The 22026-nt window shown below is 37.2% G+C and overlaps 2 protein-coding genes across 18 annotated transcripts in view; one reads left to right on the forward strand and one right to left on the reverse strand.

Moving 5' to 3' along the window:
- Positions 1-21096, forward strand: part of LOC133657800 (mitogen-activated protein kinase kinase kinase kinase 3-like) — a 103966-nt gene extending 82870 nt beyond the window's left edge. For all 8 annotated transcript variants that reach the window (XM_062059540.1, XM_062059541.1, XM_062059546.1 and 5 more), the window contains 13 exons: positions 727-768; positions 3031-3115; positions 3205-3284; positions 3393-3453; positions 3569-3686; positions 6398-6456; positions 8882-8985; positions 9072-9243; positions 9812-9880; positions 9966-10058; positions 10143-10213; positions 12909-12964; positions 18584-21096. In XM_062059540.1, coding sequence (XP_061915524.1) covers positions 727-768; positions 3031-3115; positions 3205-3284; positions 3393-3453; positions 3569-3686; positions 6398-6456; positions 8882-8985; positions 9072-9243; positions 9812-9880; positions 9966-10058; positions 10143-10213; positions 12909-12964; positions 18584-18671 — 1098 coding nt within the window. In that variant the 3' untranslated portion in view covers positions 18672-21096. The remainder of the gene's footprint in view (positions 1-726; positions 769-3030; positions 3116-3204; positions 3285-3392; positions 3454-3568; positions 3687-6397; positions 6457-8881; positions 8986-9071; positions 9244-9811; positions 9881-9965; positions 10059-10142; positions 10214-12908; positions 12965-18583) is intronic.
- The window catches only part of arhgef33 (Rho guanine nucleotide exchange factor (GEF) 33), a 92677-nt gene continuing 87788 nt past the window's right edge, over positions 17138-22026 (reverse strand). For 9 of the 10 annotated variants that reach the window (XM_062059550.1, XM_062059552.1, XM_062059551.1 and 6 more), the window contains one exon: positions 20529-21143. In XM_062059550.1, coding sequence (XP_061915534.1) covers positions 21064-21143 — 80 coding nt within the window. In that variant the 3' untranslated portion in view covers positions 20529-21063. Of the gene's footprint in view, positions 18538-20528; positions 21144-22026 lie in introns of those variants that run through there. The other variant, XM_062059557.1, reaches the window with a different exon arrangement.

The raw sequence follows: 22026 nt of genomic DNA on the forward strand, positions 1-22026 counted from the left end.
CCATTTTTTCCCGTAAAATCAATGGTTGTTGTTTTTATGGTGTGTTACTGTAGTTAGAAAAACAATACCACTTTTTTTTACAGTAAAATTCTGGCGACTGAGCGACCTTTTTTTTTGTGTAAAATCGATGGCGGTTGTTGTTGTTTTTTGCGGTGTTTTACTGTAAATGGGGGGGGGGGTACTGTTTTTTTAACAGTAAAATTCTGGCGACTGAGCAGCCAGTTTGGGTCTTTTTAGCATAAAATGTATTGTCAATTTTACAATGTAATGGATAACTTGCTCTGAATTAATTAGTCAATCCGATATTTAATCAATGTATAGTATAATATGTGTTACATTAGTAGGAAACATGAAACTATTAAACAGATTATAACTACTTTTTAACCTAAATTCAAACAAATGTAATTAACATTACATTATTAACATGAACAACATTATTATTGCAGATGCATTCAAAAGTCAAGCAGATATTTGAGTATTTATTTTTATTTTAAGAATATTTTTTTAATGTATCCTATTATAATATTTTGTATATTATTAGATAATATTGAATAAAATACATGCAATTGCATGCAGTACATGTATTTTTATTCTGTCAAAACAGATACAATACATTTAGTAAGCTCTGACCCCGGGCTTTTGAGTTTGACACCTGTGGTTTAAAAGATAGAACCGTATTAATGGCGATATTAGATTTGTGCTTTTTCCTGTTTCTGTCTGTCTTAGAAGCCAAGTAGCAATGGGCTCCCACCAACGCCCAAAGTACATGTAAGTGTCTCTTTCATTAAATATTTTGCAGTTATAAGCTCAGTTATAACAGATTTCAACAGCTAACTCTGGTTGTTCATTGTTGTGACACTGTCTTTCATTAAAGTGTTTGACATGAACTTCTTTGTAGCGGCCCACCACAAATACTTTTTGCGCAACCTGTTCCCCTTCACTCTCAAACAAATGCCTCTTGTTGTCACAACCTTGTACAGTAGGTGGCGATATGTAATTTACAGTATCTCTGCTTATTTAAGCACCTTATACACACTAGATTCATGGATTAAATATTTAGTAAGCACAAACCTCAGAATGTATGTATGCACAAAAAAAATCTGAATTTACAAAAGCATGCTGCGCACACCTGTGTACACTCTTTTCATTGAATCATGAATCACACCTGCAGTGAATCATGTGCAGAAGAGTTCCTCCCAGATGCCTTCCCACAATCATCCATAAATGGTCATGCTAATTAGAAAACAGGTGCATTAATAGCGGACTCTCTCAAAGTCATGTTACAATTTTCCATGCTAACAAAGCAAGCACGCCTGATAGAAAGCGCTCAAAAGTTTTCAAAATGTGCTAGCTCGATGCTAATTTACATTGGATTTGCCATATACATAGCATTAGCGATTTTACGGCGATTTTTTTAAACCTCCAAATTTGGTAATCAAAACTACAATTAAGATGCTACACTCAAACAGCTGGTGTGTAAAAATATATATCATACTTAGAGTATAAACATTTTGTAGGACTCAACAAAAGACAAGACTGACACATTCATCTTAATGGCAAAGACTACTTTGTGACTACGGTAACACACTTTGGACACACCTAGGACATATACTCCATACGATACTCAAAAGTTAGGAAAACAAGACATAATACCCGGACAGCACAGTTAATAATAGCTCACTGTTACATGTTAAATTATTAAAAGAGAGGTTTTTTATTTCCAAACAGGTTATTACATTACAATAGACAAATATGTATCATTTATATGTACAAATATGCATGAACATACTCCTACAGCATCACACATGGGACGGTTTAGTAAGTAAGAATGGTTTAGTTATATTGTAAAACTTACAAACGTTGCTTGGAGTGATGATTGAAGAATCCATATGAGTAGAACCACTATAGACAGCTAGAAGACGGATCAGCACTTGTACTTCCTGTTGAACGCTCAGGCTAAACAGGAACTAGTCCAAAAGATTGCGCCGTAACACAAACAATAACACAGCTATTCAATGTATTTGCTTGCTGGTTTTTTTCACTTTTTGCATTCTGGCTATCAGGGAAGAAAAATCCATAAATAACCTGCACCGTTTCATAAGCCGCAGGGTTCAAAGCGCAGGAAAAAGTAGCGGCTTATAGTCCAGAATTTACAGTATTATTACCACATTTGTTTCACCTTTCATGTTTTTTGGTTTCTCCTACAGCATCCATTACATTTACATGCACATGTGGCATGGCCAATTATGCAAATTATAAACCCTTCCCACAAATACATTACCGTACTGCAGTTCATTTGTTGTTCAATTGTACTGTTGTGTGATTCACGGAGCAACAAAACGTAACGATAAACAGTAATAATGATAACCACGATCAAACTTTTGATGGTTAGTATTACCATTTTTTAAATTAAAATTATTTTAAAAAAACGTTATTGATAACTGCACTTTGATAAACTTAGGAACTGACTGGCACCAGCTCGCTGGTTTAAATACTAACATGAATACAAGAGACATTAACATCTTTCCCATTAAGAAAGGACATACACCCATTTAAACTTACATAAACACATTAGTGTCTGAGCAACTAAGATATTCCATTGTGCACATTGACCCTACAAGCTGTGCCCTTTTAGAACCGAACAATATTATGAGATGGAGGAGTTTTTACGGTGAGTTCAAGGACCACTGAACAGAGTAGGATAAACCATAAAAGCTTAGTAGCTATTAAAACACTTGAAAACTACTAAGACTGAAACACTATCAGTGAATCATAAGAAACATAAAACATGAAAATAATGTTTTTTTTTAAGTGTATTTATTTTAGTATCTAAAAAAATGACTTTGTTAAAAGATTTCAGTGTGTGTGTAAGTACTTTTGAGCACATTCAACAATACTGCAGTAATAATGATAACCGTGACCATTTTGGCCGCAATAACTATGATACAAAGTTTTCATATCGTTACATGACTTGTCACGACACTGTCGTTCCTAAAGACATTGTTCCTTCTTTCCACCTCTTTTGTGCAGATGGGTGCATGTTTCTCCAAGGTGTTCAATGGCTGCCCTCTCAAGATCCATTGCGCCACTTCCTGGATCAACCCTGACACCAGAGGTAACAAACACGCGAGTGTCGCATTCGTTAGCGCTTGTTTCACGTTGTTTTGTCGCTATTGACGGGTGGTGTTTTCTTGTGAATTTTAGACCAGTATTTGATATTTGGAGCTGAAGAAGGAATTTACACACTGAACCTTAACGAGCTGCATGAAACCACAATGGAGCAGGTGAGGTTATGAATATGCTGTAGTTACAAGCGTTTATAATTGTCCTCCCGCTTTCTGCGGTGTGTTGCTATTTGGTTACGTCACAAGACGCGTTCTTTATCTTTGCAGCTCCTCCCTCGCCGGTGCACGTGGTTGTACGTCATGAGCAATAACCTTCTCTCGGTATCGGGTGAGTTGTTTTGATGTTTGTCAGGCGCTAACCACTTGCCGGCTGCAAGCCAATGTAACTTTTGCCACATGCTCTGCCTGTCTTTCCCTATCTTTGTCTCTCGGCGGCTTTGCAGGAAAAGCCTCCCAGCTGTACTCGCACAGCCTGTCGGGTCTGTTTGAGCAGGCCCGACAGTTGCAGAAGCTACCAGTAGCCATTCCCACACACAAGCTGCCTGACAAGATGATACCAAGGTAAAGGTTGACATAGCATGAAAGCACTGAAGATTTACACGAGAAGGCTGTTCCACTTTGGATTTTTTTTTTTTAAATGTATTTCCCTCACAAGCAAACCTTGTGAGGGATCAGAAATATCAGACATATTCAGTAACATAATTGTATAATTTTAGAGCTGCTAGAGGACTTAAGGGGCAGATTAAAACAAATTGAACTGATGCGTTTTTGTCCTTTTTTGTCAATTTTTTATGACGTTCTTTTTTTTCCACATAAAATTAGGGGTGTAACGGTACACAAAAATTTGGGTTCGGTACATACCTCGGTTTAGAGGTCACGGTTCGGTTCATTTTTGGTAAAGTAAGAAAACAACAAAATATACATTTTTGGGTTATTTATTTATTTGCCAAATCTTCCACCAAAAATATTTTTCTTAGCGGAATATTTGATGTGAAGTATTCGGAAGCTTGGATAGGTCAATAATTCATAATAACATTGATTTTGATTCGATATTAAGTTTTGAGCAATGACAGTTTGAAAGAGAAAAAAAAACAGCTTTGTTTTCTTAGTCAACATTGCAACTTTTTCTAAATTACATTTAACCTTTAAGCTTTTTTATTTCACTTTTGTTATGTTTTTGTTTATTTTAATAGTATTTTTAGAATGTGCCGTGGGCCTTTAAAACATTAGCTGTGGGCCGCAAATATGGGCACACTTTTGACACCCCTGCTATAGATAATAAAAAATTAAATCTGATAAATCTATGGATAAAAAGCAGAGCCGGGCGACGCATTCACGTTTATCATAACTTTCTCGCTCTCTCTGTCTCTGCCCCTCCCTCACCAATGCTGCTGCGCGCACAATTTGTTTTGTTTTTAACCCCTTCTTAACCCTGAACGTACATTGAAAATACACGCAACCCTAACTCAAAATGCCGGACATTTGAGGCATTTAAGAACCAAACCGGAACCCCCGTACCGAAACGGTTCAATACAAATACACGTACCGTTACACCCCTACATAGAATGTATATTATTAAAAAAGTCTTATATGAAAAAAAATGCATTGTTTACATCTTGAGCAGAGTAAGTGCAGCCTCTCTCCAATGAGCACGCCTTCAGCGGTAAAAAAAACTAAAGTAGTTTCAATGTAGATGTACTGCACGACTGCTTCTAAAATGCCCATAAAAAGTGGTAGATGTCTCCTGCATGTTTGAAAACACAGCAAAATCATGGTAACATGAATGCGCAGTAAATGAGTGTCTCCGTGGTGATGCCCTGTATAGTACACGGAAAATCCTTATTTAAAAAAGGTGGTCTGCACCACTTTTCAATTGCTCATGCAGTCTTAGTAAATCACACATTATTTTATACAGTGCACACGCTGTTTAGCACGTGGTATTTGGATCTTAGTAAATCAGGCCGTTAGTACATTATTTCCTGTGTGTACGCCGTCTCGTCTAATATTGGATCAGTATTTGCAATAAAAATGACACTCATCGATTAGTTCCAGCAGCAATAACACTCCTTTTCTCTCGTTAATTGTCATTGTTGGCTCGTGACAAAAGAAGCTAACAAACTAAATATAGTTGTCCCTCGCCACATCACGCTTCAAATATTGCTGTTTCACCACATCGCAGATTTTTTTTTTCATAGCATATTTTACTATTTTTTGGTCCTCATTGAAGTATTTTAAGCATGAAAATGGCTGAATAATTAAAACTATAAATTTATCAGTAGTGTTCAGTATAGTATTTAATGTTTAGAGGGCTATCATTATGTTAACATTTTTTATTTAGGAGGTCGTAAACAGTTTTTTTGTGCCCTAGCTATGTTTGATTTTTAATTAATGATTCTTACTTTTTGGAAATGCATTTATCGCAGTCGTGACCAAAACAAATTAACAGCAATAAACGAGGGATGACTGCAGTCGACGAGAGTTGTCACATGCTCAACCATGATGAAGAGTTATAAAACAAGGTGTTCCCAAATAGCTCGTTTTTATTAGTCTGCGGCACATTGCAGGGACAAAATTAGATACAAAAATAAACTGCAAAAATGTGGAAAAGGCATAATGTAACGCGAAAAAAAGCGGAAATGTTGATACTAAATAGTATCATTAATACAAAACGTTGTCTTTATATATGTACATTATTAACTAGGGCTGTGACGATACCCTCATCTCATAAGACGATTAACGATATTGCGTTCACAGAACGAGACAGGATTAACATTGTTAAAATCAAAGTTGGCATGAAATAATGGAAATACGATCAACCTGTTTAAGAGGTCTCCATTTTAAAATTATAAAACAAACTGCTGTACAGGTCATTCTTATGTAACATTTTTTGCACAAGTGTCGTGTAAGTTTTGAATGTAAACGCTGTAGGAAAAAAAAAATCCAACAAAAACAAACATGTATCTTACTATTTAAAAACTTTCACTTTTTTCAATTTTTTTTGTTCAATAGAGATATAAAAAATCGTTTCTAGGGTTAAAAAGCCTTGACTTTAATGCCACTTGTTTGATTTTTGGTTGGTTGTTTCGACTGTCATCTCCAGCAGAAAATCTGCATATTATAGTCGAAACAAAGTGAAACACCACACAAAATACCCTAAAAACCTTGTCTGAATAATTATAGTAAGGAACTAGACATGTATTCAATAAGGGGACAAAATTAACCTACTTGATCCATTTACATTATACTGTATAATAATTGTGTTTTGTTTACAGGAAGTTTGCTGTTTCCACTAAAATTCCAGACACTAAAGGGTGCCAAAAGTGCTGTGTAGGTAGGTTGTGATCATTATTATTATTATTATTATAATATTTAGGGCTGTCAATGTTAACACAATAATAATTGGTTAAGGCTAATTTTAACGGTAATATTGTTTTTGTTGTGTGGATGTTAAAACTATCATGACTGGTTCACACTAGTAATCATCGCAAAACAAAAAAACAGTCTGAATTGTTGTAATCTAAATATATTTACCAATCAAATGTGCTAAAGCCGTACAGATTATTATACTTGTGATCCAGTCCTTAGGAAACCTTCAATTCTACGGTTTGGATATGTTAACAATTTGCACTTAAACTCATGTTCAAGTAAATCTACAATGTGAAGAAAACTTAATTTGCTCTCACTTGGAAATAATACTTTACAAAAAAATACACATAATTTCGCGTAAACAGACTTTGTATTATATGTTATTACATTATTGTAAAGTAAACATTTGCATAAAGCAAACAAATTGTCCAGTCCCATTTTGATAGTGCAGTGGAACCTCAATTTCCGACTTTTAATTGGTTCTTCAACAGGGTGCATAAATAGAAAAGTTTGTATACTCGAGCAAATGTCTCCATTAGAAACAATGTAAATATGAATAATGTTTTCCAGCCTTGACAACAATCCATATTTTAGCAAAGGTTTGTACATTTTGAAAACAAAAAAAAAGTACTGTACAGTACTGTATATCAAACCAACATAAGGAGGTGATCTATTTATTAACAATCTAAAATGACAACAAGGACATGCTAAACTGTCATATATGCGCTGCTCTGCCATTATGCGCACATACACAGAAGTCCCGTTGGTGCCCTCACAAATGATCAGAAATCACAAAAATTCTTAATTTTGCCACCTATACTGCTACAATGATAAACATTTAAAAAAGTGAAATCCACTTACAGTACATCAACATTGTCAAAGGGGCAGCTCACGAGAGGAGAGAAAGGAGCAGACGAAGGGGGTGGGGGAGGGGCTGTGTGTATGTGCTCTTGGAAAATGTGCTGCTGAACGAGTGGTCGTGTTCTCCTCCGATGTTAAAATAAGTCCGCTTTGGCATATTTTTCCAGAAAAGTCTGTTCTCATCACAATTAAAAATGTTCTGTGGTATTAAGCCGGCTTCCTCAATCGCTTGAATACGAGCAAGCACAGAATGGCTGCCTGCGGGACACAAAAAGAATGAACAAAGCGTTCGTGCGCAGCGAAACGGTTCGCACACATACTTGGCGCAACCTCAAAGTTTGTAAACTGAAAAGTTCGCAAATAGAAGGGTTTTTAAATTGAGGTTCCACTGTATTAAAAACTTGAAAATTATCTTATTAAAGGTAAAACTTATATTTATCTGCTAATACTGTAATTTCCGGACTATAAGCCGCACCAGCTAAATTTAGGGGAAAATACAGATTGCTCCATATATAAGCCGCACCCGACTATAAGCCGCAGGGTTTTGATGTGTAATTAGCGTAGTATATAGGGGTTCCTGCTACCACGGAGGGGATTGTCGGGACAGAGATGACTGTTTGGGAACACAAAGCGTCCCATTTATTAACAATAAATCTTTCAATCATTCAATCAAACTTTCACATCTTTGACATGGCGAACAGCATTCGTGCAGAGTACAAATAATACAACGGTGCAAAGTAATACAAAGTGCTCGCCTGTACGTTATCAAAATAACCAGCCTACCGGTATATGAAAAGTCAGTCTTTAATCATTGTGTCATCGTCTTCCTCCTGCGTACTAAAACCACCCAAATCCTCTTCGTCGGTGTTGGAGAAGAACAGGCCGTAAATAAGCCGCACCCTTGTATAAGCCGCAGGGACCAGAACGAGGGGAAAAAGTAGCGGCTTATAGTCCGGAAATTACGGTAATCCTGATTAATTACGAGTTAACTCCTAATAATGCAATTAATTGCAATTAAATATTTGATAGGTTTGACAGCCCTAACAAAGTTATATTACATATAGGTATTGTGGTGTCAATGTCTATGGCTTTCTTGTAAGTGCAAAGTTGTTGTCACTCTTGTGTAGTCAATTGTTGTTTTGTGTACATAGTGCGTCACCCGTACACAAGTCACTGTGTAGTCAATTGTTGTTTTGTGTACATAGTGCGTCACCCGTACACAAGTCACTGTGTAGTCAATTGTTGTTTTGTGTACATAGTGCGTCACCCGTACACAAGTCACTGTGTAGTCAATTGTTGTTTTGTGTACATAGTGCGTCACCCGTACACAAGTCACTGTGTAGTCAATTGTTGTTTTGTGCACATAGTGCGTAACCCGTACACAAGTCACTGTGTAGTCAATTGTTGTTTTGTGCACATAGTGCGTAACCCGTACACAAGTCACTGTGTAGTCAATTGTTGTTTTGTGCACATAGTGCGTAACCCGTACACAAGTCACTGTGTAGTCAATTGTTGTTTTGTGCACATAGTGCGTAACCCGTACACAGGCCACAAGTACCTCTGTGGGGCCTTCCAGTCTCATGTCATGCTGCTGGAGTGGGTGGAATCCATGCAGAAGTTCATGCTCATCAAGGTGACTTATGTTGTTTTTATTTTATTTTTTTGCGCACACACAGTAACCAAATAATTTCTTGATTTTTTTACGGTTTACTTCGACAGACCATCGACTTCCCTCTGCCGTGTCCACTGGAGGTGTTTGAGATGTTGGTGGTGCCCGAGCACACCTACCCTCTCATCTGCGTGGCGGTCAGCAAAGGGGCGGAGCTCAACCAGGTGGTCCGCTTCGACACCGTCAACCCCAACGCTACCTCTTCCTGGTTCACCGAGACGGGTCAGACACACACACACACACACACACTATTGGCATGTGCACAATAGGTAACACCAGCTACCATAATGGACACCATCCTCGTCTGTCTCGACCAATTTTGTACTTTACAGCAGTGATTCTCAAACTGTGGTACGCAGGCTCCATCTAGTGGTACGCAAAAGAATCAATTAATTAAGGTATTAGTGTTTAGTTCTCCAATAGCCAAACAGTGTTACTGTTCACACTGTATGTAATGTTACAGTGGCTAAAATATTAAATATACATGTTGAATAAAACCTGTGCCTTGTTGTTAATGAATACTTAGGCCTACTACGCTACTGTATTTTAATGTTGGCCATTTTGGTGGTACTTGGCGAAAAAAAATTTGAGAACCACTGCTTTAGAGATTTTTTCTAGAATAATGTAACTTCCTACGCCACATAAACGCATCACAATGTAAGAACGCAGTGATGTTTCGCAGCAGCAACTTCCTCTGCGTGTTTTTATTCACAATACCTGTAAGTTTCTCTGTTATTGTTGGCGATGCCATTTTGAATGCAAACTTGACGCCCGTTCCTTCTCGCCGCAGACACGCCTCAGACGTGCGTGATCCACGTCACGCAGCTGGAGAGAGACACCATCCTCGTCTGTCTCGACCGTGAGTAGGCTGTAAACTTTACCTTCCGATGACGACAAACGCCTCCGCCGCCTCGCCTTCTGACTTGGCGCTCACTCTTCCTCAGGGTGCATCAAGATCGTGAACCTCCAGGGCAGACTGAAATCCAGCAGGAAGCTGTCGGCCGAACTCACCTTTAACTTCCAGATCGAGTCCACAGGTAAACAAGCGACATGGCGACGTGCGCCCACATTTGTGCCGCCCATGAATTAAGCACAGTGCTTTCTCCCGTTTTTGTTGGCAGTCTGTCTTCAGGATAGCGTGCTGGCCTTCTGGAGGCACGGCATGCAGGGGCGGAGCTTCAAGACCAACGAGGTGAGGCCGATGGCGTGTGATCATTAGCCAAATTGCAGCTGGTTGTTTTATTTTTGATTTCATGTCCAAGCCTTAAACAAGAGGTGTTTAGACTCTTTTCTACAAGGTTGGGCACTTAAATTGACATTCTTCATCTTCTGTTCACTTCATTTCCTGCTAAAGCCTGTTAAGATATGATTTGCTGTTAGATGAACTTAACATTGCTGACAAAGCAAATACTTAGTAAATCACCAATTTTTACTGAGGACCACATTGCAATTGCTCCCAGTGCCACCTACACTGGAGTATGAATATACAGGACTTTCTTGAAAAAAAGTTTCTTAATTACAATGGTACTTTCCTGGGTAAATAAAGGTTGAAACACAAAAAAAAGACTAAAGGCTGACCTCAGGGATACAGTGTCACTCATTGTTGTGCATGGGATACTTCAGTATCATTTGAAACCATGACTAACATTCACCGTTATACCGTTAATATAAATAGGTGGTCTGAATACTGGCTAATTAAAGTGTCATTGTGGCTAAAATGGCAACACTGATCCCTGTTGCTACGTCTTTTTACTCTCTGGCAGACCATGTACGTAATGAACTGTGATAAGAGGCGGAGTTATGATGCATACCACCAGCGTGGAATGTATTTGTGGCGGTCTAAACTTATTTGGTGCAGGTCGCCACAAATACATGAATGTGTGGGAAACACTTTAGGTCAGGGTTCTTAACTTTTTTGACCTCGGGGCCCAACTTTTCCACTACGGAGGGGCTCAGGGCCCACACAAATATTAACAGTGAATTAGTGGTCTTACTCTTGATTTTAATCGTATTCAATTATTACAGTGCGAAAATACATACCAAAAATAATTAAATACAAATAAATACATTTTAACTAAATGTAATAACATTATTTTTAAGATATATTTTTTTAATCAAACTGTCAATAAAATTAAAGTGCAAATGAAAATACAGCGTCACCACTTTAGTCATAATTTTTGCGCTTAAGAAACTTCTCTATGACTTTAGCTCCAGACTTCTTCTGTTTGTTTGATATTGTCATTACTGCCACAAGTGGTGGAAAAGTGTATTACAACTGAGTACCGCTGAGGCCCATACAGGCCACAGCTGGAAACAGATATTTTTTAGCGGCTCCTAGAGCAGGGTTTTCTGACTTTTTTTTTACTTCAGGGCCCAACTTTTCCAATACAGAGGAGCCTGGGGCCCACTCAAAAATTAACACTGAATTAGTAATCTTACACTTAATTTTAATCTTATTCAATATTTACACTTTTAAAATATATATATTGATTAATTAAAAATGTTTTAATAATTCTATAAATGAAATAATTCTAACTACATTTAATAAGAAATAGATTATTTCAATAAATGTTTCCTAAATGAACTGTTAATAAAATTTAAGTGCAAATGAAAATAAAGCTTCAACACTTTAGTCATATTTTTTGCGCTTACCGTATTTCCTTGAATTGGCGCAGGGAATATAGTATTCGCACGTCTAGAATTACTGCCGGGTCAAACTCGTTTCTCAAAATAATTAACGCATGCTTGGCCTTATCGCCGGTTCATTATTGAAGCTGGATCAAATTCGTTTCGCAAAATATTAATTTTATTATCGCATGTCTATAATTTTCACCGGGTCAAACTCGTTTCGCAAAATATTTAGTATATGTCTAGAACTTCCACCGGGTCAAATTCGTTACGTCACGAGTGACGCATCTGTCCTCATTTTCAAAATGGAGGAAGCTGCTTTCAGTAGTTTACAATCGCACAAAGGAAAAAAGATAAAGAGCTATTCAGTAGGATTTAAGGTCCAAGCTATTGAATACCGGTACAGTATGCTAAAGAGAACAGTAAGCAGTTATGTTTTATTAATATACCGTAGCTGCGTGTGTGAAATACTGTGTAAGTCATTAAATGACTCCCGCCTCCTGGTGGTAGAGGGCGCTGCCGCGCTAGTGATCCTTCTTGCGACTTCCGGTACTGCAGAAGAAGTGAACACACGCAGCAAGAGATTTTTTTTTCTTCCTTTTAACAAGGAGGATTACATACCGGTATCTAAAATAAAACAGTTTTCTAAACTGGACTTTCAATCGAAGCAGGAGGTAATAATTAAAGGAATATCTCCATCGAGACAGAGACTTTTAAAACGGAAAAAATAAAATAATGAAGTCTTCTATAAACAAGTTATCGATGCTTTTGGTCAGAAGGAGCTGCAAATGGACTCCATTTATAAGTACAGGTAAGACCATAATAATGTTTTTTTATTAAATGTGCTTTTCATGATGGTATGCTTACATCACACTCAAAGCACACGCCTAAATTTACCGGATTCCTTTTGGTAAACGCCGGAGTGAGAAGAGGTTTTAAAATAATTACCGCATGCACGGCCATCCCGCCGGTTTCCGGTAAACGCAGGTGTGACAGGAGGTTTTAAATTAATTAACGCCCCTGCGGCTATTCGAGGAAATACGGTAAGTAACTTCTCTATGACTTAAGCGGCAGACTTCTTCTGTTTGTTTGATATTGTCATTACTGCCACAAGTGGTGGACAAGTGTATTACAACTGAGTACCATTTACTAGCCCTATGGTTAAGAAACACTGCTTTAGGCCATGTTTTGTGTTTGGAACGTGCAGGGGGGTCAGACTTTGGATACACTTGCCATAAACTTTTCTGGGACTCTTTCAGATCACGCAGGAGATCTCGGACAGCACACGCATCTTCAGACTACTGGGGTCAGACAGGTGGGTACACACACACACACACACACACACACACACACACACACACACACACACACACACACACACATATGCAGTCAGGCGTTAACATTCTGGCCTTCTCACAAAAGACGAGGTGACCACAGAGATCCTTATGACAGAGGCGTCACTCTGCCCAGGTATTGCTGGCTGGCAAAATTCCCTCTCTCTCTTATTGACCGGAACATTTGGACTTTTCCAAGAGTTTGTGTTTTTCCGGAGTGCGGGGGGGTCTCTTGCTTGTTAATTGATGAGAGTGAAGACACCGCCATGGAATGTATCACCTGAATTACACCATTCTTGCGAGTTGAACGACTAAAGAACGCACACTAAAGAATAACGTTTTATGTTGGTGTCTGCACTCTCACCATTTACAAATGTTTTATTTGATGAATGACATCAGTACAAAGTACACACAGGCCTTGTCCACAAATATATTCATACTTCCCTTTGTTTTGTTGGTGTAATATTCCAGCACACCGATACAGTGGAACCTCAAATTAAAATATGATACAGATTTAACTAAGTCATGTGAGGACACAGCTGTTATCTACGCAGTCTTGGATACAACAGGTAGGGGTGTCCCCGTCTGACATTGATACCGATATCAGCAAAAGCGGATGATATCAGTTTGCATGTTACTGATGTGTGATATCGTGTGTGATACAAGCAGTCCTGCAGCCTGTTTAATTCTGTGTGATATCATGTGCGATACAAGCAGTCCTAAAGCGTGTTTACTGATTTGTGATATCGTGTGCGATACAAGCATTCCTACAGCGTGTTTACTGGTGTGTTATATTGTGTGCGATACAAGCATTCCTACAGCGTGTTTACTGGTGTGTTATATTGTGCGCGATACAAGCAGTCCTGCAGCGTGTTTACTTGTGTGTGATATTGTGTGCGATACAAGCAGTCCTGCAGCGTGTTTACTGGTGTGTGATATTGTGTGCGATACAAGCAGTCCTGCAGCGTGTTTACTTGTGTGTGATATCGTGTGCTATACAAACAGTCCTGCAGCGTGTTTACTTGTTTGATATCATGTGCGATACAAGCAGTCCCACAGCGTGTTTACTGGTGTGTGATATCGTGTGCGATACAAACATTCTTGCAGCGTGTTTACTTGTGTGGGATATCGTGTGCGATACAAACAGTCCTGCAGCGTATTTACTTGTGTGTGATATCGTGTGCGATACAAACAGTCCTGCAGCGTATTTACTTGTGTGTGATATCGTGTGCGATACAAACAGTCCTGCAGCGTATTTACTTGTGTGTGATATCGTGTGCGATACAAACAGTCCTGCAGCGTATTTACTTGTGTGTGATATCGTGGGCGATACAAGCAGTCCTGCAGCGTGTTTACTTGTGCAAAGCCGGCCAGGCAGTAAACATCTAAATGTCCTCCAATAAACACACAATTTATTCTGTTTTAGTCAAGTCATTTACAAAAGGTAAACATACTAGGCTATAAGTTACTAAGAGCTAGCAGCTACACAACAGCTAAGCACACAAGCTAGATATACGTAATAATAGTTTGTCAATACAAACAAGTATCAAATAATCATGGTTGCATATTACTTACATGTACAAAGTCTCCGAGGCAGAAGCGTGTTAGAAAGTATCCAGTAACAAACGTGTCTGCATCATTCAACTTACTGTCATGAGCTTAATTTGATTAATTATTGTGTTGCCAAAAAACAATTATCACTCCACTTCAACTTAAAGACAGCATAAGTCCATTCTAGAGGGTTAACAATAAATAGGTTAGTGTTTTTCATAACTACCATTATTCTCTGTTTGACTCCCCTCCACGCTACAAAATAATACAAGCATGTATGATTCCTGCTGATATCGTATCGTATTAGTATTTGTACTGGCCAGCACACAATGCTCCAATACCGGCGTGGTATCGGAAGGGACAAAGTTGTATCACCCAGAATAAAAGGAGTGTCAGCACTTTGGTGAAGAAGACTCACCAGTTTTGAATTAAGTTAAATGTTTTATCCATTTTATTTGTTCATGTTTGTGTTCATTTGATTTTGTATTGTTCGATGCATGTACAATTATAATTATTCAAAACAAAACAAAGTTTTATGTTAACATTTTTGTGTATTGGAATTTTTTTTAATAGTTTTAATAGGATTTGGTGGAATTAATAACCAAAACCGAGGTACCACTGTATTGTTGGACTTTTTCTGGAAACAGCTTTCTCCAAGCTCCTGATTGGTTGAGATGGTCTTGCTGGTTACATCACCGCCTGCTTGAGACTGACTTGTTGTTGTTTTGCCTTGCAATGGAATTATTTATGAGAAAAACATGTGTATTTGTGGACATAGCCTAATAATAATAATAATAATAATGGATTAGATTTATATAGCGCTTTTCTAGACACTCAAAGCGCTTCACAGAGAAGTGAGAACCCATCATTCATTTTTACAACTCATTCATTCATCATTCATTCTCCGGTGTGAGCGGCACCGGGGGCAAGGGTGAAGTGTCCTGCCCAAGGACACAACGGCAGCGATTTTTGGATGGTAAGAGGCGGGGAGCGAACCTGCAACCCTCAGGTTTCTGGCAAGGCCGCTCTACCCACTACGCCATGCCGCCCCAATAATAATTGTATTATGTTGCCTGAAACACTAAATAATCAAATTATTTGGATCTGGAGCTCTTACTGGTCCTTCTGAACAAATCTTTCTTTTCTACCAAAATTATTTCCATATGTGATTTTCAATTTGTATCATGTTTGACACAGCTGGTCACAAAATATGTTTGTTATTTTATAACAAACCAAAATATAATGCAATACACAAATAGGTACAAGAGAACATATAAAGCAGGGGTGTCAAACGTGTGGGCCGGATCAGACCCACGATCAGGTTCTATCCGGCCCGCGAGATGAGTTTGCCAAGTAAAAAAAATTTGCCGAAATTTTCGAATGGAAGAAACTTCTTGTCAGGTTTAAACATCGATGACATCTATTAAAACAGACAAGAAGCAAGGAAATAAACAGAGACAGGATTACATTTTGCTCACTTTGAGGAGAAACGTGTCGACCTGTAACCTCTTACAGTGTCACCCACGCTCTGACCAAAAAAGGTTCACGTCTCCTCTTTTATTTGGACATTCCCTGTTTACACAACAGCTGTTTCTAAAGTAATGGGGGTATGTAAACAGCCATTGTTTTTGGTCACTTTAACACAAAAGGAAAAGATGCCTCGGGCTTGGACTGGTCCTGGATCGAGTTTAGGCAAGTCTTGGATCACGTTAGATAATCCCTCTCATCGTACACAGCGGAATTTTCCAAGCCTTTGGCTTGGTGCAACAAAGACAGCTTTTCGTCTGTTCACTGAGAACTCAGAGAACGGAAAGTTTTTTGATAATTTGCATACAATTTTTCTGACACTGCTGTTCTAAATGTGGCCCCTAGATGTCACAATAGCAATTATTTGTATCTTTGTAGATGATGCTACATGATGTTAGTACAGTACTCGAGGAAAATGAGCAAACTACATAAATAACATCCTGTAATTTGATTTTGATATTATTTTTCTATCTTGATAGATTGAAAATGAACACTAATGAGTTGACTGATTAACATTATCACATAATTTATTCAGAAAATATAAATAACGACAAATACAGATAGACTACTATTAACCACATAATGTATGTTTAAAAAAAAAACACAACAACATTATAATTTGTATATTTTCAGAATGAGCTTGTTCTATTTTTAAACAAAGACAACAATTTGGAAGTTTTCTTTCTTTTTAAGTTATCGTGCCGAGATTTGACCTACTCTGGAGTAGGTTTTTCTCCATGTGGCCCCTCATTTGAAAGTAGTTTGACACCCCTGATCTAAAGGCTGTAATGGTATTTAAAATGCATGAAATGCCAATTGACTCATTTAGTTACGTGACTTATATACCTGCTGTTTCAAATTTGATACACGCATTCTCAACACACTTAAAAAATAAATGTTGAAACATTGGGTAATTTCACGTTTCTTCAACTGTTCATACTGATGTGTCAGTAAAAAAAAAAAAAAAAGTTTCTTATTTAGTTACATGTCTTATATACCTGCTGTTTCAAATTTGATACACACATTCTCAACACACTTAAAAAAATTAATGTTGAAATATTAAGTAATTTCACATTTCTTCAACTGTTCATACTGGTGTCAGTAAAAAAAAAAAAATGGATACACATTCTCTACACACTTAAAAAATAAGTGTTGAAATATTAAGTGATTTCACATTTCTTCAACTATTCATACTGATGTCAGTAAAAAAAACAACAAAAAAACATTTTTCAAATTTGATACACACATTCTCGACACTTAAAAAATAAATGTTGAAATATTAAGTGATTTCACATTTCTTCAACCGTTCATACTAATGTGTCAGTAAAAAAACAACAAAAAAACAATTGACTTATTTAGTTAAATGTCTTACATACCTGCTGTTTCAAATTTGATACACACATTGTCAACACACTTAAAAAAAATAAATGTTGAAATATTAAGTAATTTCACATTTATTCAACTGTTCATTCTGATGTGTCAGTAAAAAATAAAACATAAAAACAATTGACTTATTTAGTTATGTCTTGCATACCTGCTGTTTCAGATTTGATACACACATTCTCAATACACTTAAAAAATAAATGTTGAAATATTAAGTAATTTCACATTTCTTCAAATGTTCATACTGATGTCAGTAAAAAAAAAAAAAATTGATACACACATTCTCAACACACTTAAAAGTAAGTGTTGAATATTAAGTTATTTCACATTTCTTCAACTGTTCATACTGATGTCAGTAAAAAAACAACAAAAAAACAATTTTCAAATTTGATACACACATTCTCAACACACTTAAAAAATAAATGTTGAAATATTAAGTGATTTCACATTTCTTCAACCGTTCATACTGATGTGTCAGTAAAAAAACAACAAAAAAACAATTGACTTATTTAGTTAAATGTCTTACATACCTGCTGTTTCAAATTTGATACACACATTCTCAGCACACTTAAAAAATAAATGTTGAAATATTAAGTCATTTCACATTTATTCAACTGTTCATTCTGATGTGTCCGTAAAAAATAAAACAAAAAAGACCATTGACTTATTTAGTTACATGTCTTACATACCTGCTGTTTCAAATTTGATACACACATTCTTAACACACTTAAAAAATAAATATTGAAATATTAAGTAATTTCTCGTTTCTTCAACTGTTCATACTGATGTCAGTAAAAAAATAAAAAAAATTCTTATTTAGTTACATGTCTTATATACCTGCTGATTCAAATTTGATTCACACATTCGCAACACACTTAAAACATTTTGAAATATTAAGTCATTTCACATTTCTTCAACTGTTCATACTGATGTGTCAGTAAAAAAACAACAACAAAAATGTTTCTTCCCTTATCCCTTTCAAATTGGCCAAAGTTTACTCAACACTGCTGCTCTCATGTGGTCTGATGTATCGCTTCCGATACGTGGTGGCTGGGCTGAGGGCTCCTGTCAAACCTTCATGCTTCACTCCTCTCTGTTTTGGGACATGGAAAAGGAAGATAATGTGTGTGTGTGTTTAGGGTGGTAGTGCTGGAGAGTCGACCGACGGACAACCCGACCGCCCACAGCAACCTGTACATCCTGGCGGGCCACGAAAACAGCTACTGACACTCACGCTAACACCTCGCATAAGGACACGCACCAGGCCGCTCCCCCTCCCTGCAAGCCCCGCCCCCTTCCTCTCCCACCGGGCGCGCGGTGAGGTCGGCGTCCCCGGGAGACGAGCGTTGCCGGAGAGGCACCGCGGTGCGTTCAAAGAAAAAAAAAAAGGAAAGCTCCGCCCCTTGCCCAGCACGGAGGCGTGTCCTCACGCTGCTCGTGGTGCACATCTTGCACAGACCCCCCCCTCACTTTTATTTATTGTGGCATGACGTTAACACCACCGCGACGAGGCTCCTCCTTTTTGAGCGGGAAAACCCCTCCCCTCAAAAAAAAGAAAAAGAAAACAAGCTTTCCCGCCTCCGCTTGGCAACAGTCGTGGCCCCAGAAGTGCTAAAGTGCTGTGTATTTAATGGTTGTACATATAAATGTAGTATTTTTGGACAGATAGGAACACTAAAAGTGGTGTGGTTCCACCGTTAGACGCGTGCGTAGTTGCAAACACGCCAGGACTTGGAAGATGGACGACACAAAACGGACGCCCACGCATCACCCTTTCACTTCTTTCTGCCATTTAGAAGAAAAAAAACATTTTTATGCAGTTTTTAATGCTCTTTTTTTTATTTGAACCACTGGTGTTAAACATTTGCACAGAGAAAAAAAGGTATGAGTGTTTGTGTTATAATTGTGCAGCATCAACTCTCAGCACTAGTCGAGGAAAATGTTTCATCTTGCCTTTTTTTTTCCTTTTATTTAAAATGTCGTTTTTTTTTATCTTTGGATGTGTCACTCCTTGTCAAACCTTTCTTTTCCTGACATGTTTGACCTTTCTTTCTCAGCACGCTCCTTTTTTTTTTTTACAACAGTTACGCACTGTAAACAATCTGTTGATTTTGCGATAGAAAACTTAGCTTTTACAGTAAACATGTACATGCTTTTTAAACCCAATTAGTGCAAATTGGAAAACTACACCATTTAAAAACAAAAAAACAATTGTAACAGTGAATTACAGTAAGTAGTAAAACGTTACCACTTTGATTTTTACTGTAGAATTCTGGTGATTGGGCTGCAGGGTTTTTGTTTTTTTTTTAAATCTGCCTTTTTTTCTTTTACAGTGCAGCAAATTCCATATGTTTTAACTCTTCTTCGAAGGTAATGGGTACAAAGACTCCAATTTTTCAAGAAAATTTCCCGGGGAAAAAAATGCCTTTTTTTCCAGGACAGTTTTCCTTATTCTCCCGGACAATTTCACGTATTTACCAGGAACATTCTCATTATTTTTCAGGAATATTTCCTTTATTTTGCAGGTAATTTCACCTTATTTTCCCAAAATATTCTCATATATTCCCGGGAAAATTCCGTTATTTTTCCAAAATATTCCCAGGAAAATTCTCTTATTTCCACAAAATAATCTCCGCAGGATTCCCCTCGTTTACCTATTTTCCTAGAATTTTTGTCCTGGAAATTCCCTTGTTTCCCCCAAAAATTCCCTTACTTTCTCGGAAATTGCCCTAATTTCCAAAGGCAAATGTTGACAGATTTGCACTGAACAAGTCACACTCATGAACAATAATGGTAAATAGAACTATTTTAACAAAAATAGTCCAAAACACAAATATATTTTGTTGTTTTAAAGGGCTGATAGTTGTTGTTTTTTAACAATGGTGCAAGCTGTGATGAACTCAAACACTAATGGAACTTCCACAAAAAAAAAAATATTACAAAAACTGACATCCTTCAGTGGAAAGCACATATAGAAAATATTATTTAGATTTGTACAGTGGGTGATATTCTAAATACCATATTTCCTCATTTAGTGGCTGGGAGCATTTTGTTTTTTCTCTCTCTCCCCCGTGTGTTTGTTAAGACGACAAAAAGCTGAGTAACAGAAAGGCACTGAATGTTAGGCGGGCTGTAATGTCGCCCTCCTGTGGTGCAGTTGAGTAACGACAAGTTGACAGGTTTCAAAAGCAAAGTTTTAGACGAAAGGGGGTAAAATAATCATGTTTTTATGCCAGTGACGTCACACTTTGAGTTCATATCCGTCTCTTGCTACTTTGCATGATGCATTTGTTTGTCGCTCAGCTTAGTTTTTGTCATGTTTTTATTAGCATGATTTTTTTTTGGTCATGTTTCCATTTTTCCTGCTTATTTTCTGTTGGAAGAAAATACAACGTTGGCCTTAATGTTTTTTTATTTAGTTAAATTGAACACCACCCTTTACTCCCCACCTTAACACAAGCTCACACTAATTGTCGCACGTACACAGGTGTGTTCTTCATGATGCAATGCGCACGTTATGACATGTACATAGTGTAAAGAATTCAAAAAGTTGGGTTTGTTTTACATACTGTATAATTGCCTATATTTTGTTGCGGAAGTGTAACAGATTTATGAGAAGTTAACACATTAAAAAGAAGGACGTTGACGCACACACGTGTCTTGTTCTTGCTTCACTTTGTCGGGGAAAAATGACACCTACTGGAAGACGTATAATAAATGTTTATGCAGCATTTAGTCATAACAATCACATTTTACATCTTTATATGTTGCACAATTGAAAGCAAAAATAAAATAATTCTCATCTTTCAACTTAACGTTTTTTACATCTTTATAAAAGATCAAAATACAATAATAACACATAAGTATGTCTATTATTTATACAGTATATATACATTATATGCTATATAAATATATTTATTATACATAGTAAATAAGTATATACACTCTATACATATTTATTTATAGAGTATATATGTATAAAGTATATATATATACACTACCGTTCAAAAGTTTGGGGTGACCCAAACAATTTTGTGGAATAGCCTTCATTTCTAAGAACAAGAATAGACTGTCGAGTTTTAGATGAAAGTTCTCTTTTTCTGGCCATTTTGAGCGTTTAATTGAGCCCACAAATGTGATGCTCCAGAAACTCAACCTGCTCAAAGGAAGGTCAGTTTTGTAGCTTCTGTAACGAGCTAAACTGTTTTCAGATGTGTGAACATGATTGCACAAGGGTTTTCTAATCATCAATTAGCCTTCTGAGCCAATGAGCAAACACATTGTACCATTAGAACACTGGAGTGATAGTTGCTGGAAATGGGCCTCTATACACCTATGTAGATATTGCACCAAAAAGCAGACATTTGCAGCTAGAATAGTCATTTACCACATTAGCAATGTATAGAGTGTATTTCTTTCAAGTTAAGACTAGTTTAAAGTTATCTTCATTGAAAAGTACAGTGCTTTTCCTTCAAAAATAAGGACATTTCCATGTGACCCCAAACTTTTGAACGGTAGTTTATGTATGTGTAAACATATGTATGTATAAACACACACACATATATATATATATATATATATA

The sequence above is a fragment of the Entelurus aequoreus genome, linkage group LG09 (assembly GCF_033978785.1).
Source record: "Entelurus aequoreus isolate RoL-2023_Sb linkage group LG09, RoL_Eaeq_v1.1, whole genome shotgun sequence".
Lineage (NCBI taxonomy): Eukaryota > Metazoa > Chordata > Actinopteri > Syngnathiformes > Syngnathidae > Entelurus > Entelurus aequoreus.